Raw genomic sequence first — 23,645 nt, 5'->3', positions numbered from 1 at the left:
AGCTGCAGCTGTGCGCACATTAAAAGGATCCTATTTCAGCATCACATCTAAGTCTTTCTGGAAAGGACTGAGAGTGAGAGAACAAAAAGTCAGTGGGCTTTGCAAGTAGGAGGAGGGGAAACTACCAGTGAAAGTGTTGGGGAACAACTGCTCCTAGGGGCACAAGTATCAGTCTGAAGAGGGTCACAGAACAGAGCTTAGAGCTGTTGGACTGGCATCAAAGAACTGCTGACGCAGAAATGACGGAGCCCTGATGTGATGTCTGTACCTCCCGAATCCACAAGAAAAGATTCCAAAGTCATAATTCTCCAGGTGTAAATTTTTGTATTGTGTTTCAGTGTAACCTTCAAAGACACTGAAACAAACTATATTTTGTAGGAAAACCAACACATTTCCATGTTTCTCCTAAATCCTTTATTTGTCCATATAGATGATCATTAGCACTTAAGAGTCAAAAAGAGCACCATGTTAGTCTTCAGAGCCAACACAGCCCATTCTTTTTATGTTTATTTTACACACTTTTTCCTCAGCACCTGAAAGTGAAATATATGCATATTCAGAATGTCTAACAGTTGAGAACTAAACCTTATCACAAGAACAGGATAAAGTAGGTAGACGCAGAGGCAGCATCTCTGGAGTCCTTTGTACAACTGAAACTGTTAGATAGGTGAAGAATGTATTTTCTTTTAGAATTAACCCTTTACATACATTAAGCAGGAGATCTATTCGGACTATTGAAATTAATAATTCAGGGAGTATTAAACTGTGAGTCTTAGTTTGTGTGCTGTATCTTTTTAAAACAAACCTAGTAAACAGTTGACTTTAGTAGCCTGAAGTATTCTTAGCCACTGCTAAGAGTACACTGATGGTAGATCATACAAGCTGTCACCTGAATACCCAAGCATATGAAGTAATGCACATGGCTTAAATGCCTATAAGCAGTTAGAAAAAACAAGCAGCAGTTATACATACTAAAAAGTTCAAGGGGACACCACAACAGGACTGTCATGGCACACACTTAGAGACACTGAAGGCCTGGCATTATATTACAGAGATGGACTGAAATGTCATTCATCTCAGAACTGTAAAAACAAACCTCTTTAATCCCCTTATCCTGAGGAGTGTTTGAATTGCTGCAGGCTGAACATAAATTTCTCTTAGAGCTGTAAAATCACCACAATTCCTATATTTTGCAACATTAGATGTTGAAAAAGGAAGCATCATCTTTTGCCTTATCTGTGGTTAAGTGGTACACTTTCAAGGGCAGCTTTTATGAATCACCTGTATCTATGAACAACAAAAGTAAAAGGATTGTGATAGTGTAGAAAACATTCTTTGCAATAGTTTAAGTGCAGAAGGAAAATCATGTATTTGCCTCATTAGGATAAGCATTCCAGCTGTACATTTTTCTAAAGCAAGAATTTATTCCTTCAAGTTATTTTTCACATTGGACAAAAGAACTCAGTACAGGGGGGTTTTGGGGAGAAAAATGTTAACAGTTGCAATGAAGTATTATCTAAACTGGTATTTCATTCTTGCATCTGCTAAAATACATCTGTTTCTCTCAAAGTAATATTAATCAATTAGCAAAAGAAAATGGACACCAAAGTGTTTGGTAGCTTGAGGTACTGTGTTATCTCACCGACTGCAAACAAGTCACTCCCCGAAACACACAAACTTCTATCACAAGAAACTTCTATCTCTTCTCTTTACCCACTGCACCCTTTATTACATTGAAGTACTGACAAAAGTGCAACTTACTGCATCGCATGTTCAAACATACTCAGAATATGTTTGCAGCATGCAGCCAAGAGTCAGCAGTAGCTGCCTGCAAGCAATTTACTATGAACTCAAACATGTTCTCTACATCTAGTACATGCTGACATCCCTAAAACAGTTATTCCAGAAAATTCTGAAATACGGTCTGTATAAGCTTGTGGAGTAACATGGTTTGTCAAGGATGCTGCTGATACTGTCAGTATCCTTCAAGGCAAAGGGCTAGAAAGCTGTGTTGTGAATTGTAGCTTGTAATTGCAAATAATAGTGTTGGGTTGTGGTTTTTTTTAATTTAAGAAATGTTTTAAACACAAACCCAAATTAAACAACATATTTCAGATACCTGCTGCATCTCCACTCCTCACCTAGCACTAGACATGATATTTAGTCTTGCCTAACCAAACTACTGCTTCCTCTTGCATGCCCATCCCAGCTGATCCAGTTCTGTTTGTCACTTACCAATAGAGATTCCCTGGGAGGCTGTAGGTTTGAACCTGAAAGCATCTCACAGGAGCACAAATACAAGGATGGAAAGAGTATGCTGCAAAAAGGATAATGCCATACAGAAAAATGACAGGATAGGTTTGCATCCTCTAAGAGTCTAAACCCAGTAAAGTGTAGAGCATTCCTTCATTTGCAGACAGTCAGTAAGTGATTCACCTCAGATTCCTACTAGAAGCCCATGACAATTAGTCACAAGCCATTTTCACCCTGCATGTGGCACAGATTTCTGTATCTACTAGCACCAGTGAGATTAGTTTTGACACAAATTAGGGTGACAAAGTTTGTTAGCCTTGATGTAAATTTTGATATAAGTTGTTAGCCTTGATGTAAATTTTGATATGTCACATATTTTTCACTTTTGTTTAAGAAAGCAGCAAGTTACGAGCAGTCATTTTAGCACTCAGTTTGCTAAAAATCTCCAGAAATATCAGAAAACATTCTGCTGTAAAAAAGATTGTTCGCTGTCATAAAACAAAGATGAAGAAAACTATTCTGAGACATGTTCAAATCATGTCAGCTTTACTAGCAAACATAACAATGTAAGAAATTAACTATAAAAACATAAAGATGCATATTTTCTTTGCCATAAATTGTGACATACTCTTCAGTGACTGTAGGTGCTCTGATTATTCAACTTAGTCTCTTAAGATATACTTCCTCTTTGAGCTGAAGAGCAAATATTAAATCACTTTGTTTCCTGTAAAGCACAATACTGTAAATGGATAATAGTAAAGAATATTAAATAGAAACGTTAGATAATAAATTTATTACTGCAAGATAACAAAACTAGATTTCCTTTCAAAAATTATTTTTATGACCTATCAGTACAGTAGACTTAGCAGGAGAATCCAGCTTGTTTTTACATGTATCTGTTTCGAATGTACTCTCTGTACATGAGGAAGTCATCCTTTCCCAGGGGCTGCATGTTTCCTCTTCCAGCTTGAATATGTGCATGAAAAATCTCTGTTGATTTCCTATCAGCTCTTGGAGGCTGGACTTCGTAAATATTGTCTTGAGAAAAGGAAGAGATGGGTATTCTGGAAAAAAAAACCAAACATGCAGAATATTTAAAATTTTAGATAAAAATTTTCCATACAGAGATAGAAGTGTTTCTTTTACTTGAAATATATATGAGGGTCAATGAAAGGGCAGCTTCCCACGAGATAATTCATTTACCCAGATTTTATCACTACTGCAGACCTGACAAGACTCAGCTTTCCAAGTAGGGTAATTAGGTAAGTTGTCACTAACCACATCCCAGAGTACTTTCTCACTTGCCTCTGCTCTGCCCTCATTTCTTCATCCTTCCTTAGATCTGCTATGGTCAGTAAGTCTCCAATCTAAAACAGATCTGTGCCAGGCATTATAGCAGATAATAGAAAAACTTTATTGAGCTCTTCACTTAGTAGCAATTACAACAAGCAAGTGATTATACTCTGAACCAACATATAGAAAGGATTTATCAGATAAGAAATTTCCATCTAATTATCAGGAAACAGAAAACTTATTACCAGCAACAGCACTCTGTATATTGGGACTGCTGATACTTTATGAAAATAATTTTAAAACTAGCTTAATACAATAAATACTATCTTTGAACCATAATATTTAAACCTATTCATGAAAAATACATCAAGTTTGACAGTTTACAAGAACCCAAGTTTGTCAGACCTTTTCTAAGCACTACTGTCAATCAGACTCACTCCTAAGGTAGAAGCTGGTCTTTTAACTGTAACTCTGCACAGCCAGCAGGTCAAGGAAAGTGATTGTTCCCCACTGTTCAGGGTTTGAGAGACCATATCTGGAGCACTGTGACTATTATTGGGCTCTCCAGTACAAGAAAAACAATGAAATATTCGGATGAGTCCAGCAAATGTCACCAAGATGATTAGAGAGCTAGAGCACGTGGCACACGAAGAGAGCCTCCAAGTGCTGGGTTTGTCCAGCCCAGAGAAGAGAAGCTAAAGGGGACCTTACTGCTGTCTGCAGCTACCTAATGGGAGAGTGTCTGTGTGGAGCTTGGGGTATGAGATGAAAAGGTAAATTTCAAAAAGGGAATGCAAATTGCAACATGGGATATTCTGATTAGATACAAGGCAACTTTTTTTCCATTGTGAGGGTCGTCAATCACTTCAATCACTGCTGTGGCTCAGAGAGGAACCTCTCTTCCTAAGGATATGCAACAGTCAAGTGTATGTAGCCCTGAGCAACCTCATCTAATTTGGTCTTCCTCTGAGCAGGGGACTGGATCAGATGACCTCCACGGTCCTTTCCAGTTTTTACTATTCTACAGTTCTAAGCCAAACTCTTCAGTAGCAATGTGTTCTCCACAACCAACTGCAGGGTAGCAACAAAACTACACTCCATATATAATACATGAATAAACACTAAAATTATCTGTGTAGTAAGTAATTTTCCTTTTAAAGCACTTCAGCTATTGTGAAAGTTGTATTCATAAATACACCATGTACATTTCCCAGCAATATTTTAGTAATTTATTTATGAAATACTCCCAGAGTTGAACAGTACAGATATTTCACCTGTGTGATAGCAGATCAGTTTGGATTCCACAACAGAACATTCAATGACTAATACCCTGCCATCTGAAGGTAACCTATGCATTAAGTTTTCTGTCAATACTATTCGATTTAGAGGCAGTCAAAATTTGAAATTAACTCCAAGAAAAAAAACCCAACAACTGACAGAACTATCATTATCTAGAACAGTGGATGCAATGCACCTATAAATGCTAAACAGGAAAAAACTATTTCTCAGTTATGAAAAAAAATTACATGTTTTAAAGAGTTATCTCTATCATAAATTTCATACATTTTTAGCTCATATTTCAGCTGGAGAAACTCATTTACTTTCTAGGTAGTATTAAAATACTGCTGCTTTATAGTCTCTATAAGCAAAGGTGCCCAGGTATTCAGTACAACACAAAGATTTCAATTCTGGAAGACTCATTTTCATACCACCACATACACTGAACACTTTTTTTACATCAGATCATTACTTATAGGTGGACCCAAAATTTCATGGGGCTCAGTAGCCTGTCTCATTGAGTGACCTTCAGCAATGTTTGAGGACAGATTATTAAAACAGAACAGGTACTGAACAATCCCTTCTCCAGTATATCCTCCTAGATTTCAGTAACCAGGATTTAGGATCTACCCAAAGCAAAATTTGAAACTGGACTACTGTTTCATGAAAAGTGATTTCCATAGGTCTTCATTAGTTTTTCTAATGCCTCTTAGACTTACAGAATTCTGTGGTAATGAGTTCCATTACTTAATTGTGTCCGACGTAACACTCCATTTATTACCATGGGCCTTGGTTGCTTGTAATTCTTACACTGGGAACAATGGTGACCAGCTCTTCTCTGTTTGCCTCCTCCACATCACTATCAGACAAACAAGTGTATTTCATCTTTCCTCATACACAAGTTGTTTTCTGATCAACCTTGTCCCCTTGCCATTAATGCAGAATTCCAAGGTCTACTCCATCCTCTTTGATAATGCAGTAAGGACCAAAACTGCATTTAATACCTGAGACTTTTTTAACTAGCTTTTCATTTGTCATCTACTATTTTAGCTAATGAAGACACATTTTCTAATTTCTTTACATAATAGCACACTGGAATAGTAGACAGTGCCAATGGTTGAAAAAGAGTCAGAATGCTATTCTTAAATATTGTGTTAGCATATGCAGATAATTTTGGGCACAAAACTTCTCAGGTAAGAAATAACAGCAGCAACTTACTGTCAAAGCTCACTATTTCCAAAAGTGAACACTGACCAGCCTAGATGCAATGAAGATTCAGATCGTAGCATCACTGCCATATTCCACTGGAGCCACAGTCATGACACACCATCTGAGTGCTCTTCAAGAGACAAGAAGTTATTTTTATGTGTATAATACCCTCTTCTAAAGGGAAAAAAAACCAAGGAAGAACTGGAATACTCAATGGCCGAGCCCTTCTATAAATGAAATGCAGTAATAATCTTCTAGTTGCATTATGAGCACAAACTAATGTTTGACACAGTTTCTAAATTAGGATCTTTATTAAAACTGCCAAAAAAACCTCATTCCCTTATTTTGTAGCCTTTTATTTTATTAAAATACGCTGGATTTTGGATGTTTCATCACATGATTGTTCCTAAGTCTTATAAAATGACTGCAGTATGTCAGGTAGTATAGTATGCCTAATATTCCACTACAACTAGAATATAGCATATAAAATAAAAAGTTTTCCGTATTAAAGTAATATTTTTCAATTTCATATTTAGATTTGTATTTTTCCATTTTACATAGCAATACATTCAGTTGATTATACTTTGACTGCAATGACAGCATTACTTATACAGGTCTACTATTGAATTTGAGACAGTCAAATCACTGGTAAACACAGAATTTGCCTGCATTCTTAAAACCAAGTTATATTTTACCAGGATGTAGTCAGAATTTGCTAGGTTATGTCACAGAAACATTTAACCATTCTAGAACTGGAGAAAAAAGTAAAGCTAAAGAGTTTGCAAAAAAATGAAACCTTACTGCATGGAATATATTTTTATTTTCCCTTATTTTAGATTGCATTACAGTTCCTGTTTAGACTTTTTAGTCTTAGATTTCTGTGGCACTACAGTGGAATGTAAACAAATACTAAAAATGTGAGCAAGTTACCTGCCTGTATGATTAGGATAAAATTTCCAAAAATGCTTGCCAATTTTATGCTTTTCTTAAACAAAACAAAACTCTTATTTCAAAAGAGTTGAAGCTCTTCTGCAGAACCCAACCTCTGCTATTATGCTCTCACTAAATCAGTGTTTTATTTTAGTTGCTGTTGGTACACTGTACGAATAATACTATGGAAATTCTATCATACTTAACCTTTCCTTTCTGTGGTTTTTTTTTTTTTTTTTTTTTTTTTTTTCCCCAGCAGAGTGGTAGTTTCTTCTCATTATCACTTCTAGTTTATTATAAACGTTAAGGTGGGTGTTTTCAGAACCAGTACCAAACATTGGTCTAACTTTTTATCTACATGCTTTAAAAGTAGATGTCTTTCCAAAGCACCCATAGCTTCTGCAGATACTTATTATCTAGTTCAAAGCATTCAAGCTGAGACTAGCACGGGTATTTGACACCAGCACACTGTACTAACTTACCAGTATCACTATGTAACACCAAAAGACATCACTTACTCAAATGCAGCTGGCCTGTTTAGTCCACCAGCAAGTGAATAATTAAATAGAAGAACAAAACAAAGCCCTACACTAATTAGATGCCTTCTCTATTTATTTCTTTGTTTCTAAAGACATGACATTTCTGAAGCACTGAGTCAAAAGTTATTTCCTTAGGCACAATGGAAGCTGGACAGCAAAGTGTATTTCACTTTGAGTATTTAGTAGCCATCTCTATTTTCCACCTACTTGCTTCAACATGATAAAAATATATTGAAAGAACCGCATGTTCATGCATGCCAATTCTGATTAATAACCCTGTATTAAGCTGTAACTATTTGTAGAGTGCTTGTATTATCCAGTCATTTAATTAAACTCATTTCTCTAACACTATTCATGTAAAAATCTAATCTACTTAATAAGTTTAATATCTTACAATAGAGTCATGAAGGAGAGCACATTATTTATGACTTGGCTATCAGATCTCCCTAGAGACCTGTAGCTCTATAGTGTCCCAATCAAAATTACATAGATAGGAGCATAAACACGATGCACCCTTGACATGCAAAGTGCAATTGGTTTCATCCCACTTGTGAGCAGGCTTCATGGTGTTAGTTTCAACACAAGTAACATTGTCTCTACAGTAAAAGATGATACAGCTAAAATCTTCTGTTACTATGAGGATGTTCCATATTTTGAAGGAAAAGTGCACGGTGATGTGCTTAGCTCTCAGAAATATAGCAGTCACAAGAAAGCCACAACATTTGTTTCAACATTGATCAGTTCTGTTCAGGTCTGTAATGTATATCTAAAACGGGAGACAAAATGTACTCTGCTGCCTTGTTTGAATCCTAAGCAAATATATCTGACGTACAAAACCCCGGCACATCCAGAGTTTTTGTTTGTTTGGTACTGTTTTTCTGTTGTCCATCCGCTGTCCCCCACTAATGGTACCCCTTGAAATTGCTTGCAGTGCTCTTGAAAAAGCCTTCAACAGAATTTTCCTTCCTTAGACACTAACACCTCCATACGACAGTTTCAGTCACATTCTTTTTAAGTGGAGAGGACTGAAAACCAGGAAGCCTTCTCTGTCCAGTAATACTGCAACTTATATCTTACAGAACCAACCAGCAGCAAAACCTGGACTGCATCCAGGTCCCACAACAATCACCAGTAACTCCCAACAGCACGTGCAATTTCAAAGGTTGGAGAAACAAGAGACTTTCTTTACACAGGTATACATCTAAATTAGCATTTTACAATCCAAATTAGAAGCAGGTTCTCTACAGTGCAGACAGAAGGAATATGAGAGAAGGTCAGAACATCTGATACAGAAAGGTGATCTCTGAGGGAAGATAAATCTTTTAAGTAGGGATGATTTATGCTGCTCAAATACACAAAGGAACTTAGAGGCAGTACAGGACAAAACAAAACTCAAAATAACTCACAAAAAAAGGAAGGAATATTTTGTTTCTTTTTGGAAAGGAAAAGCTTAGACTTACTTTTTCAAAGAGGGTTACTTGAAGAAGACAGTTCTTTTAAATTGATGAATAGAAATTTATCATTCACAGACAGACAGAAGGACAGGTTGAATTCTCAGGTCCTGAGAATTTTCATTAAAAAGTCTAAAAGTAGATGGGCTAAGGTGACATATAGTTTAGTACTTTCGGGTTTTTGCCAGAGACGATACTACAAAATCCCAAATTCAACAAAATCATAATACACAACATAGAAATAACTAGACTTACTTTCATTTCACAGCAATTTATTACCGTCACATTTTTAGAGGATATGATTTCAATGCTGCTGACATTAGGATCAAGATGAGACTTCATAGGCAAAGGTGAGAAACATCAGCCCACTAACTCCAGAATAAAAAAAACCAACCCAAGCTTCAAGCCACAGAACTCCTAAAGCATTTTAACAGTGATCACTGTACTAAAAGATGTAACAGTTCTTTATTTAAAATTTGGAAAAGTCAAATTTAATAATAGAACAGAATGTATTTTGACACATTAAAAAAAAAAAAATCTAAGACCAGTTATAAAACTCAAAATGTTTTTTTTTCTAGTCTTGTGAGACTACTGCATTAGCTTTTTAATACATGACATACAGAAATGCTAAACCACTTAGCAGATACAAACTAAATATTTGTGTGTGTTGCAGTAACAACAAGGTCCCTGTCAAGTCAGAATTATACTGAACTATTGTTTTCAAGGTATTTTTTCAGGTTAAAAAAAGCCCTTGGGTTTTGAAAAAACAATAGCTAAATTTCATCACACCTCATCTATCATTCTGAAGGTATGCATGCCGCTGTTGCAGGCTTTTTTTTTATAACAATGGATGGTATGAGATTTGACATCTAGATTTTTATTCAGCATTCAGTGTAGATAGGGAGGAAATATGGAGGACCAAGAGGTCAAGTGTGAACATTGAGATATTAAATTTTTTTTAAATTTGAAACACACACCAATAAATGAAAATTACTATCTAAATCAGTATGAGGCAGATAAATACTAACAGTTTTATTGTTAAAATAATATTCAGCATCTCAGATGACAACTCTACCAAAAATTCTAGGCACATGAGTTTTTTCACCTGAAAAGCTCAGAGCTCAATATTGACAGAACAGATGAATGGGAAAATATAATTCTTCCTACATACCCATGTATGGGCTATGAATCACAAGGAGTTCAAACCACTTTCTCCAGATCTCTGGAAAAAGCTCATGTTCTGCTCCCTGATCTGTCGTAAGGGTGTTATAGAAGATAACTGAGCCAATCTAACAGATTGCCAACAGCCACATAAAGTTCTGCTGCATTTGACCCTGTGGCTCTGTCTCTTCTGTGCTGGCCCTAGTGGTAACTGGGACCTTCACTGGTCTAAATCTCATTAATCTACCAGGAAACTACTTGCTTTTTTTGCAAAATTAGTTTGCTGCAGACTGATGAGCTGAACTGATTTATGGAGCACTGTAACAAGTAGCAAAGCTTGCACAAGTAACTGAAAAAGTAGGTGATAAGGAAGGAGAGAAAGAGCAGGACCTCCCCCTTTTGGTGGCAATGAGCTGTTAGAACTGGCTCAGCTATTTTGTTAAACTCTCTCACCAAATGCAATCATGCCATGACTTAAATCATCATACCAAACTATTTCACCTGTCAAACTTCAGTAGAGCATTTTATAAACTATCACAACACGGACTTACTTATTTCCTTCAGTCTTCAGCCACCTCTTTTCTGGAGATTCCTACAACTCTATCATACTATTCCTTTTCCTCAGATCCTTCCCAGTAGTATTCTTTTTGAGATGTGTGACTAAAAAGGAACAGAGCATTCAAGCCCCAAAATGACAGAATTTTTCCTTTTATGTGGTGTTGATTCCTGATACTCTCTTGTCTTTTCTAACCAGCATGAAGTATCAAGTACTTTCAGGGAAGGTGCCCATAATTACTTTAAAACCACTTCCCCCAGAATATAAAATGAAGATACTCTCAGTAAGAGTCAGCTTATTCAAGCCATTTGGCAAGAGACGAGCACATAGTGGTAAAGCCATTCAGAATCCCAGTGAAGGGCAATCTTTCATCTTCAGACAGAAGACAAAATCCAGGTAATTTCTAAGCCTGACCAGTAAATTTCAAGAGAATTCACAGGCAATAAATGCTGGAGAATCACTCTGTTCGAAATACTGAGAATCAGAAAGAGGAAAGATTCAAATTAAGTGAGGAATACTAATCCTTAAAGCTATTTTTAGAATACCAGACAGTGTATATATGTCAGTCAAAAGAGTAAGAGAAATTACAGTTATTGTAACACATCTACGTTGGATCAGTTAACCCAGAGTGGTTAATTATCCTCATCTCTGCTCCAAATCAAGAGCTAATAGTAAGCTATGTACTTTTATTTAGAGGTATACAGAGGTTTCGATCACATATGCTTCTTAATATATAGCTGTTAAAGAATATGAGATCCAGTGCAGGTCATCCCAAAGTAAAATGAATCCACCAAATAATCACCAAACAAGAAAGAATTTCACCCATCAGAGGCAGAGTATTTAGTTAAGAAAGGAAGGAAGGTAGATTACTCCCAATTTAACCCAGATATTTACATCTCCAAGGAGCTGAAGCAGTGCTTGTTTTAATTAAGAGGCAGAGCTATCTTGTTTCCAAGAAAAGGAAGAAATAAGAGTTGTAGGTATAAACACAGTATCTATTCAGACCCTTCCGGGAGATTACAAAGGAAGAGGATAAAAAGTCTTTAAAAAACCCCCACTTTGCTGAAGACTAGATACTGCTCTGACAAAGGGTTGTCTAGCAAGGAAGTGCTCTACTGAAGTGCAGAATATATTTGTGGGTGGTTTTTCAGAAAAACAGAAACCTCAACCGGCCACCTCATCAGAAGACAGCAATTAGATAAGGCAACTTTGTGATTTAAGCTTGGTGTAAACAGATGACAGAATATAAACAATTTCTTCACCTATAATTTCCAGGAATATTCGTAACAATTCTCATTTTGTGAATAAATGCCTTCAAGGTTTATCTAACTTTCTGATGTGAAGCAAGATATTGAGGTGCACATTTGAAGCAGAGCATGCAAGAAAGCATTGTACTGTGAAACTATCAATACTCTTGAGAATCCAACATAACATGTAATTTCCAAAGTTGCTTGTTGACTAATTTTGAACACCTTTTGATTCACTGTTTCCACAGCAGTGTCAAGAAACTATTTAGATATTCTGCATGGGTTTAGTATAAAAAATAAATATATTTAACACTCTTAAATATCCTTTATTCATTTACTTCTGCCTTTCAACATAAGGAACCCCCAAGAACTCCTAGGATGCGAATACACAGAAAGATTACAAGTTCAATACCAACCTTTTCTTTAGCACAGTTATAAAGCAGTGATAATGCCATGTCTACAAATACAAAGCTATTTTTTATCTAATCCTCCAAGACACAGACCTTATCCTAACAAAGTCACATGGAAGTACTGAATGAACAAAAGAATTGCTCTAAATTGAGGCAACAGTTTTCAAAAGTAACTAAGGTTGTAAGACACTATTGAAATTGCTCTATTTTTACTTTTATAATTTAAAGTGGTATTATAGATTTAAAAAACCCCAGTAGAGCATTTATTTAACAAAGCAGGAAAATATAGTACTCCACTGTTCACTGAAATTTGCTTCATTGCTTTTATCTTGGTGAAAAAATAATGTCTGTATTGTGCATATACACAGAAACAAACAGTAAAAAAGCCCATATACTACTACCTGTACATAGTTAGCTGCTAACTTGTAGACAGCTGCTACTCAATTTGAGTCATGTTTGATCAATACTTGGATAACAAGCAGAATCTAGGAAGTCTTGATTTAAGAAAAAAAAAAATTACGAATTTAATACCAAGGGAACTTCTGAAAACATGGACTATATATCTCTGAAGGCAGGGTGTAGTTTTCAAGTAGTTAAGGACAAAATAGCCCTGGACCATACAGATATCACTCAGTAAAGTGTTCTCCTGCTTGAGCATTACCAGTGCCCCACAAAACTGAACAGGAGAGTAGATACCTATGGAAGAATCTAAGCTGGTGCACAAGCATTACTGCTATATTGCATAGGCCACAATGGGCACAGGCACAAACACTCTCCTCCAGAAGTGCTGCAGTGAATCAAAACACTCAATTCCCTGTTTGTGAGGGAATCAAATTTCTCATACTCCTAGATGCAAGAAGAACATTTGGAAGGTGTCTGAGTATATTTTTCTACAGTATTATTTATATCACACCGCAATGAGTACTAGGGAACTAGAACAGGTGCACTGTGTCAGCCAACAGGAATTATACTACAGTACTCAAAGTTTTTCTTCACATCCATGATAGTAGATGGTGTTAAAAGTAATCCAGCTCTGTTTAGGTCTAACTAAAATTCTACCCTTCTTCCCTGCATGGAATTTCTTTGAACAGAGAGAAGCTTCAATATCCTTCTACATTCTGCACTCATTTTCAGTATTCTTTCACTGCATCACTGTAGACCCTGTTCAAGTATCAATTTTTTGCTTCTAATCTATACTTAAGAGTTTCTAAATTTAAGCCAAAAGCTTCTCTTCAGTATTTCTATAATAATGCATATTCCAGTTCATAAATATCTCTAAAGTGACTTTGTAAAAATAACAAATATTTCTTTTTTTTTATTGGCTTTACGTATCTGATAAAAATGGCCACATGTTTAAGGTTGTAAGGTTGTTTTGGGTTTTTTTAAGATCTAAAAAGGATATTAAAAAAAAGATTTTCTTGAAAAGTGTGGAAATGACAGCAACTAACCTAGGCCTAAATTATATCTGACTGCTGATGAGAAATCAAAGTTTTAGACTGAGTACTTCATTTTACTATGAAAAGGACTGCGGTTTAATTGCATTTGTATCTAGAAGGAACTACTGCAGAATCAAATTTGCCAGATTTGTTTCAATTTAAAATGCACCAAACATCAAGTTAATACAAGTTAGCATAATTTTTTAACTTCTTCGAGTACTTCTTGGGCAACAAGGCAATATAACAGTCCAACAAGTGCAAGATCTGCCTCAACTACTATTACTGAAAACCCTCTCTCTTAACTATGTTCAAGCTATTTTATCTCTAAAAATTTAGTATTCTCCAAGGAAATTTCTGACTCAGAACAGCAATTCAAACTCAGTAAGAGAAAGCTTCCTTGTTTTAGAATTGAACAACATGCCTTTAAAGACTGGTGACATTTATGACTTTTCTTGAAAGAACAATTTGTCACTGTCCAAACAATATTTAATGTTTTTTTAAAGCTGCAGAAAAATAGCTGAAGAAAATTTTTAGGCTGTATAAAGATATACTTTCAGAAAAAGAAATTACTGACTATAAGATACCCTGTCTCCTCTCATATCTGCACAGAAGAGCATGTTTGGTAGAACTGGCAAAGAAAGATGATCTACTTCAAGAGGAGGAGTGACAGAAGGCACAGATTTGTGTGCTCTATGACTTTTACACTTTCACTGTTCGGAAAAACATGGAAATTACACTTGGGAAAGGAGAAAAATGAACATCTGACTACCCAAGAATTATGCGTATAGACATCTGACTACCAGAATTATGTGTATAGGCACTCTTTAACGTATTTGTTTTACAGAAGCATAGCATGGGGAATAATTTACTCTATTTTAAGGGGGCAAGAAAGGAATTATCTCCTGCAGTGTCAAACATGCTGGGAGATTTTACAATTGCACAAAAGGAATCATCTTTCTTGCTATTATTATAAAATAACTTCTTAATAACCATTTCCCTTCAAAACATTCAGGGTTGTGCCTTCATTTTTAGAAACAGTTTTACAGTTTACCAACCTAACTTGCTATTTTAATAACCATTGGATATATTTTATTATAAAACTACATTGACCTACAAAGTGTAAGATTATTAATGATGAACCATGTACAGTGGCATCATTACCTTAAATGTATTTAATACCAAATGACTAAGCACTGATATTAGGCAGTATTGTCTCATACACAATATTAAACTTGTTTCATGCTATCCTGCTCCCTCAGCCCCACTGAGACACCCTCAGTCTCTATCCCTGCTTGGGTAGGTGCTATGCTCAAGGTTCCCTCACTTCATCAGCATAGAGGGAATGCTCTAGAATCACTGCAGGAAGCAAAGCTAAGTCTTCTGTAAATCAATGGATTACAGTAAAGGTCTGCAGTTCTATGGAGTGGCCCTGCTGTTGGGTAAGAGGTCTTGTACCCCAGAGTCAAAAGTAAATAAAAACCTGCCTTGGTGAAACTTTAAGCTGCCTACAGCACAGGAAGATGTCAACTGGGAAGTAAGGAGTTGATCACCTAAATTCCAAGACCTCTTCAATAACAGTATATTTGGATAATATCATGACCCTTTTTTATACTGGTACTAAGAAAAGATTCAAATGATCTGGCCTATCACTAAAGGTCATTCTTGTACAGCAATAATCAATCCATGATCACATACAATTAATTCCTTATTTCAGTTGAAATTAAACATGTACACCTATTGTAATTTCGTTACAATTATTTTTCATAGGAAGGGAAAGTTACTCTATTCACAGCAGAATACATCAAAGTTATTCCACATGGCAGATATCTCTGGTGAGCAATCCTCCTACCACCCCACCATAATTGGCTTTGTTGAATATGGCTCCCATACTAATCTTCTGGGATTAAAGTATTAAAAAAAATTTTCACAAAAAGAGTGGTTAGACACTGAAATAGGCTGCCCAGGAAGGTGGTGTAGTCACCACCCCTGGATGTGTTTAAGGGTCGTTTAGATGAGATGTTAGGGGATATGGTGTAGGGCAGAACTTTGTAGAGCAGGGCTGATGGTTGGACTCGATGATCCCAAGGGTTTCTTCCAACCTGAATGATTCTATGATTCTAAGTGTTTCACTGGCAAAAAGCACTTGGAGCTTGATCTTCCCTTGCAACCTACCATCAACTACTTACCTGTTTGAAACAATATGCAAAATATATCTACTGTAACAGATGAACTGTTTAAAAAAAATGGCTCATTGGCTCAAAGTATCTGACAATGCACAGAACCAGTATGTAATGAAAAGCAGACAACCAAAAAAAAACCCAAGGAGATACTTCTGAGGAAAACGTAGCAAACTAATTGTTAAAATAGCATCTGTGCAAGATTCAAGATGCTTTCTTCTTCAGTTAAAACACTGCATACTGATAGTATAGACCCTCTGACTTCAGCGACACAGATAGGGATCAAATGCACAAAACAAAGCAGGAATCAATTCCCACTTTACCCTACTCTCTCCAGCACCTGGCCACACACCAGAAAATTAAAAATATAAAAATATTCCATTTGACCTTTCAAGACTCCTCAAATGTCTACTAAAATAAATACAGGGCACTCATAGACTTCTCAGAATAAATAAATCCAGGTAACTGCACACTAAAGATGGTTGCAACTTTGAATGTTTTTTTAATGACGAACACGCAGGTCAACCAATCCCTTTCAAACTATCTCTTTCAAAAGCCCTCTCAGCAAGAAGAAATTGCCTTTTAAAGTCAGCAGCTTCAGCACTTTGTGTTGTGGTAACTCATGACTGCTAAGAATTTTGAATACAAAAACTAAAAAAACCCAACAACAACACTCCCCCCCAGCCAATGCACTTTTTTTTAAGTTACAAGGGAGAAGTATGAACCAATTCTTCATGCTATGCATTGAATCCCCTTATGTAGTAAAAGCAACAAAAGTATGACTCTCAAACAATTTAATATCAAATTTACTTGATTTTTCAGGTCTAATGAGAAAAGCAAAAAAAAAAAAAAAAAAAAAAAAAGGGGCAATTTATAACCCTATCCAAGTGGTGTTTTGAGCAAAATTGCTGGCTGTTCTTGTCTTGTTTATGCTGACTCTGTCCCAGCTGAACAAACCTGGGAAAAGCGGTAGACAGAATAAATCAAAAGAAAGTAAAAGAACTATCCCCCAAAATTCAGCAAATGAAAGAAAATGACACCAAAAGAATAAGCTCTTAAGTCATTTTATATAAGTCATTGATCATGAACTACTAGGTCTCTGGTAAACGAGGCATTTTTAAAACTTTGCAGGGGGTACATGTGAGAACTCTATCTTCTCTTAGCTTGACTAGATGTCACCTAATATGTCATGGGATTAGAAACAGGTCTCTGCTCCTATGAAATAGGCAGCCTGCTACAGTCAGCTTCCTATGTCTTTTCCAAAGCAATCAGTCAGATGAATAGCTTATGGGAAAAGTCAACAGAAGAGATAGAAAGTCTCTCAAATTTCAGATTTTAGTCAGTCCTCAGCCAAATTCAATCTAGTTGAGTCAGCTAAAATACTGTTAGCCCAGATTCCTTATTTACAAGCACAACCTTTTGGGAGAATTCTCCCATCTCCAAATACTTGTTGGAAGACACTGAAATAAAAAATACTGCTATGGCTTTTTTTCTTGGCATTGACTTGGACTAAATTTAAAAAAACGTAGTTAATCACTAATCTTATTCACTCAGTCTAAGAGGAAAAGTCAGTGGATTTCAAATATATGTATATGTAGTTATCTTGCACTCAAACTCCATTTATTCACCAACACATCTGTGCTACTGAAAACAGAAGTAAATGTTATCTGTGATTTAATACTTGAATTTTCTGAGGTGGAGGGTTTTTCTTAATAGTTAGCTTCCATTTAGATTAAAAATAGTCTTATTGGTCTATTTCAGAAATATTTACAGCATTTTAACAGGGGACAATTAACAGTGCAAAAGCAATTGGATGCAAAAGTGTACAGAAGACAAAGGAAAAATACATTCCTAAACAGCTTATTGTGACTTCTTTATGCTCCATTCAGCTTCTATACTGTAGAAACAAAAGCCTCAGAAACATGTGACATCACTTTGGATGCTGGAGGCAGAAAAACTTACATTTCTAAATAATTCTAAGTGGAAATAAAGATAATTAAGATCTTCTAGTGCAGGAGCTTGCTATTGAAACAAGCTTAAAAAAAACAAAGGCAAACTAAAGGTGTAACTATTGAAATTTGTTGCTTCAAATTATTAAATATTCCAAAACAAATAAGGCCTAAATTAATACAAGCAAGTTACCAGATACCAGTAAGATACCACACACAGTTGATATGCAGTATACATCCTCAAATTATTTGAGGAACCTCCTGTCCCTTCCAAACTCAACCAATCTGTGCCTCTGCGATTTTTATTTTGATGAGAATTAACACAAGTTATCCCAGCCATCAGTGAAAACGAGCTGAACAGATTCAAATTACTTTTCATTCACATATAGACTTAATATAGATCAGTTAACATAAAGTAACTTAACCTCACGTACTTTAAATCTGCAAGTCCCTTATGCTAATAAAGAAAAAATACATAACATGTTCAACGATGTCAAGTAGAGTCAGGAACTTACATCTCCATTTCCCTTATTACAATAATAGAAAAGGACTTGAAGTGAGAACTGTAATCATACTGTGAAATAAATTGCTGCTATTCTCAGATGATGTACATTGTAACAAAGGATGTCAGTAAAATCTATACTTTCCACATAAATCATCACATCAGACCATAAATAGCACTATGTCACATGAGCTAAAAGAGGTAAGGAGTTTGTATTTGTTATATTTTTAAAGCCTGCATTGCTTGAGGGAAATTAAATAAATGCAAGCTCTTTCTGTCTTGAAAAGGATATGAATAGGGAGCTTCAAAGCCCCCATGGAGTTTGTAGTGCTACTGTAACAACAGACTGAATGTTAGTTCAGTCTGAAAAATGATAAAATGGGAAGCAGCTGCAATTCTGGATGTTATCACAGCACTGCTCATCCACACAAAGGGGCTCATGGTAGACACCAGCTTGCACCAGGCCATTTGCAAAACAAGCATAACTATTTGGTATACCAAAGGGTAATTCTTAAATTGGCGTCCATTTCCTAGTGGTTAAAATAAAGTACCAAAGATACAGGTGTCACTGAAGTTAAAAATTTCAGAGCTAATGAGAAACATCCTCATCGACCCTATTTAAGTGTACTATCTTCAAATTACTCAGCATGTAGGAAATAGAAACAGGAATTCCAAAGCACTAAAGAGTGCAAGAGAGGTAGCTACCCCTAAAGAAAAATTAGCTGAAAAAGACTTCTAAATAAAAAGAAAAAAACATCTTTTAGAGGATTAATGAACTAAGTCAGGATTAACCATCACATATTGCCAAATGAGAAGATGCCATAGCGAATTAAAACTTTCCTCACAAATTGAAAATTTTCAAATATAGCAAGGTAATCACTGCTATTACACATTAGAAAATAAAACCAAATGCACACAAGCCCATTTCAATGCACACCTCACAGATACTCACTTCAATATACTTACAGTGTTTTTCTGGGATGACATGTAGTTTTCTTACACCTCTTTTCTCAAACTCCATTAATTCTACATTCTAAGCAGGTGTTTGAAACATTGGTTTATTACGCAAATGTAATTGATTTGGACTCCTGGTGTCTCATGTAAGTAATTGCTCTCTTGACAACAGTGTTATAAGCCTTTAGTAACTAAGAGGGTCTCCAATTTGGATCTAAATTTCTCCAACTGATCTCAAGTACTGAATTCCCATTACTCTGACTGGTTTCCAAAGAAAAAGACTGCAGTTCAGAAAAGAATCTCCTCCACCAGGGAACACAATAAGTAACTTTTTGATTCAGTTCTAGTTCATCTATAACTGAAATTATTCTAGTCCAGTTTTGGTTTGAGTTTAAAAAAAAACAACACAAAAGGTTCAAAATTTCTGATTTAAGAAGAAAATATTTTAACCAGTTTCTTTTAATCTTCAGTGTTACTCTGTGACATTGAGGAGAGAATTTGAGAACAACAGTGTAAGTTTTTAACAATTTTAACAATGGCAATACATAGTCAGCATTCTAGGCAATACATAGTCAGCATTCTATATGGGGTTGTGGCAACTCAGAAACAGCATTCCTGATACAATGGGAGTCAATGCCTTTTGTTGGAGAAGCATACCATTAATTTACTGCTTTTGGGGAGCTGACAGTTCAGGGCTCCTGCAGGAGTGGTGACAACTGTCTTGTAGGGGATAAAAGTCCAGGTTAGCCTTGAATAAAAGCAGAATTTTGTGTGTAGCTGGAGCTGGGAGGTGATACCTTGATGCTTGCCCACCAACTCTTGCCTCCAACTGCTCACAGTAAGACAGCAGCTCCCAGCTCCTGAGGAGAGCCTTCAGGTGCTGGGCAGCCATGCTGCCTGACACTGTAGCAGTTTACCTCAAAGTGCAGGAACTGAGTGGGAACTTGCTGGACCACCTAAGGAGTTGTATTTTGTCTTGCACTATGCTATATCTTACTAATTTCCATATGTATGGTTTGAATTCACAAAGCCATTTATTAAGAACAAGTGGCAGTATGATGCTGTTCAAAACACAGTGTGGAAGAGCACATTATTACACACACGACGCCTACCACTGTGTGCATATATATATATATACACGCACACGCACACACACACGCACACGCGTAAACCCATACACCACGTATATTTGCATGTTGTTATTTCATGAAACTCCAATAATGGCAAGGGTCAAACTGACTCCCTCTACTGAAACCTTCAGTACAAATATTTGTCACTTAGATACTGTGCTTCTGCAGTGTGTTATTCTGACCGCTTTTCTCAACTTTTCTCCTCATAGTCTATACCAGATTTAGTAACGGTCTCAAGGTCTCCCTATAAAATCCACATTTATTTTAAATTTCAGGCTCAAAAGGCCAAGCTGTTTCAAGAAAAAGGATGAATGTTATTCAGAAAAATAACTTTCCTTGAACATCAAAAGTCACACAACTATTAAATTTAAATACTCAAATTTGAGTAAAAGGTAACAGTTAACACATATCTCTATGAGTAAGACATGTTAAGACTTCCGTTGTTCTGGATGCATTTTTATAGAAGAGGCTATTTCACTTATGACTGATTTGAATTTTAAGTCAACATTTGAGAAATTGAAAAAAAACACAGACTACATATCTCACCACTCCTAATACGGCATTTGTTTATAATTTCTATGACTCTAAAGTGACAAATACTTGTACTGAAGCATCTTTCATTCTATTTAAGTTTGAAATTTTGCATTCAGAGACATCTGCATAGCTTCCACTGAAGTCAGAGTTGACATAGACATCTGAAAACAGTTTAATTGTAAAAACAGAATAGTGTGTATATATCCAAATATCTTTAAGATTTATAACTTAAATAAGTTTGACAAGCTGTATTTAACTAGCTCCAATTATCTTTTGCTGATTATCGCTGGAATTTTATCTCACCTAGTGTATATTGTGAGATCATCTTCTGAAGGAACATCTGAAAGATTGACTCCATAAACATCTTTTGTTGACTGCACGACGTTCTGGAACATAAGAAGAAAGATTCAGACTGAGGATACTGTAACAACATCCAAAGAAACGTTTGCTTTCAAGCAAGGAGTTCTTTCTAAACCTGAAAAGAATTTCAAAAGTACAGGCAAAACCAAACAAGCTTCTCATATACATCGTAACATTAGCTTGTGCATGTTTTTTTTTTTTTTTTAAATAAAAATCATTTATTAAAAATACTCTAAGATATGTGTTCAACAAGAAACTTGAAAGATAACATGAGATAAAACAACATATTAGGAGAATAAGCTATATTCATAGTACATATAATGCTGTAGGCATTAAATTCTGTTCTGTATTGAAAGTTAACATGGAATAAATCATATTCATTCAGAACATGCTCCCACATTTGCTTTCACATTTCCTGCTGTCAATTCTGAAGTAATTAAAAGCTTCAGGTTGAACAAAACTATTTTTATTTCATATATTACACAATCATGTCAGCTATAACAGGGAGCCAATGCACATGCAGTATTTCACTATGTCTAATGATTCAGTGTTAAACTGAGGGGTTTCACTGACAAGACATGTGTGGCTGCAAGTAAGTCAACTATAAAAGTAGTTTCCTTTTAGTTCAGAAAGATACAAAGTCAAAGACCACCTTTGGAAAGATAATATCCTGACAAGAAGCATACAAGCATTTTATTATAAACTTCTGTGAGATGTGGACTAGTTGTTTGGGTTCCCCTCACCCCATAATGATACAATTTTTCTCTACTCTACAGTTGCTAATAAACTGTCAGTTTAGGTAACGGAAACATAAAATGTAGTATTTGTAAGCTTAGGCCAAAGTGCATTATTCATTAAAGTTTCTTATTAAAGTTAAGCTTAACTTGAGAAAAAAAGAAAAAAGTATCTGAAACATTTCTATGGTTTACCAGTTCCAGAAAATGCACATCAAGTTTCATATGTTTGGTTTCTGAACAGAAAGTTTCTATAAACATCATGCCCTCAAAAATAATTTATCTAAGAACAGCTTTGTACTTTTGAAAAGAATAAACAAATTTCCAATAGGTAGGCAGACATTAACAATAACCCAAGTTAACTGCTAACATAGCAATTCAGCAAAATTGAATAGGTAATCCTTTTCAGCATTGCAGTTTTAATAAGCAATGACACAAATTAACGCCACAAATTATGACTAAAATTCATTAAAAGGTGCTAATAAAATGGAAAATACTTCTTCATGTGCATTACTAAAAGAATTAGAATAGCTCACCCAACTGTAACCCATTAAAATTCAATACTGTCTTAAATAATATTTTGTGTTTACATGCATCTTTCATTTAGGTATCTTAAAAATCTGGAAAAAAAATTAGGTCTGAATGTTGAAGTGTGTTCAATACACAGATGGAAAAACTGACATGAGGTAACTTGTGCAATGGTAAGATTCAAGAATAAAATTTCAGGTTGGATTTTTGTTGTTAAAAGAAAAAATCTAGGAACAATCTGACTTGCTGGAAAACAGGTACTCTATTATTCAGAGACAATGGACATTTTTCAGATAAAATATCTTGCATAAACAGCAATAAATGCACTTATATTGGCATAACGATTTATCCAAATTGTCCAAAATTAATACCACATGAATTCATAGTTGTTTTACTGAAAACGCTTCATTAAGGTTAGGAAGAAGACAGTGTTGTATACAACACTGAAAGTCCATGATCTGAAAACACACAACCCTAGGCTATGGACGGAATGGAATGAAAATTTGAATTGTAGAAGAAAAAAAGGCAGTTTTACTCTCTGTTACCTATACATTTTATACTGACTAAGATCATAAATACTGACGTTTCTTCAAAAGTGATGATGTGTACAAGCACAACACTAACCATTTAAATCAGCCATGACTTGAAAAAAACCCAAAACATCCCCCTATCCCCCCAAGTATTTTCAAAATTTGTAGCCTGTACTAGCACATCCTTTTGCTAAGATGTTTTCAGTGGTACCCAAAATGGATATCTACAAGACAGCATTTGAAGAAATGTTACATGTATTAATAAAATAGATACTTCCATAATACTTCATTCGAATAAATGTTTTCACTAAATTAGCACCCAAGGGATTCCAACAGAACTGGAGTTATGTCAGCAAAAAAACATTAATAGCCCACAATTTTCATATGACTGTGCATACACAAGTTCACCATTATCCTTCCATTATCTTCAACCTTGGTAGTAGCAATACTGTAGGACCAAGGTGATAACATTATCATGCATATT

The 23,645-nt window shown here is 35.5% G+C and overlaps 1 protein-coding gene across 1 annotated transcript in view; it reads right to left on the bottom strand.

Moving 5' to 3' along the window:
• Positions 1-799: 799 nt before the first annotated feature.
• Positions 800-23,645, bottom strand: part of FIG4 (FIG4 phosphoinositide 5-phosphatase) — a gene marked incomplete at its 5' end in the record, with an annotated part of 65,578 nt that continues 42,732 nt past the window's right edge. The window contains 3 exons of the mRNA XM_026844192.1: positions 800-3,318; positions 16,809-16,897; positions 21,313-21,395. Coding sequence (XP_026699993.1) covers positions 3,317-3,318; positions 16,809-16,897; positions 21,313-21,395 — 174 coding nt within the window. The remainder of the gene's footprint in view (positions 3,319-16,808; positions 16,898-21,312; positions 21,396-23,645) is intronic.

Source organism: Athene cunicularia, assembly GCF_003259725.1.
Source record: "Athene cunicularia isolate RWA chromosome 3 unlocalized genomic scaffold, athCun1 chr3_part1, whole genome shotgun sequence".
Taxonomy (NCBI): domain Eukaryota; kingdom Metazoa; phylum Chordata; class Aves; order Strigiformes; family Strigidae; genus Athene; species Athene cunicularia.
The sequence above is the reverse complement of the archived record's forward strand: the minus strand, read 5'-3'. Positions and strand labels throughout refer to the sequence as shown.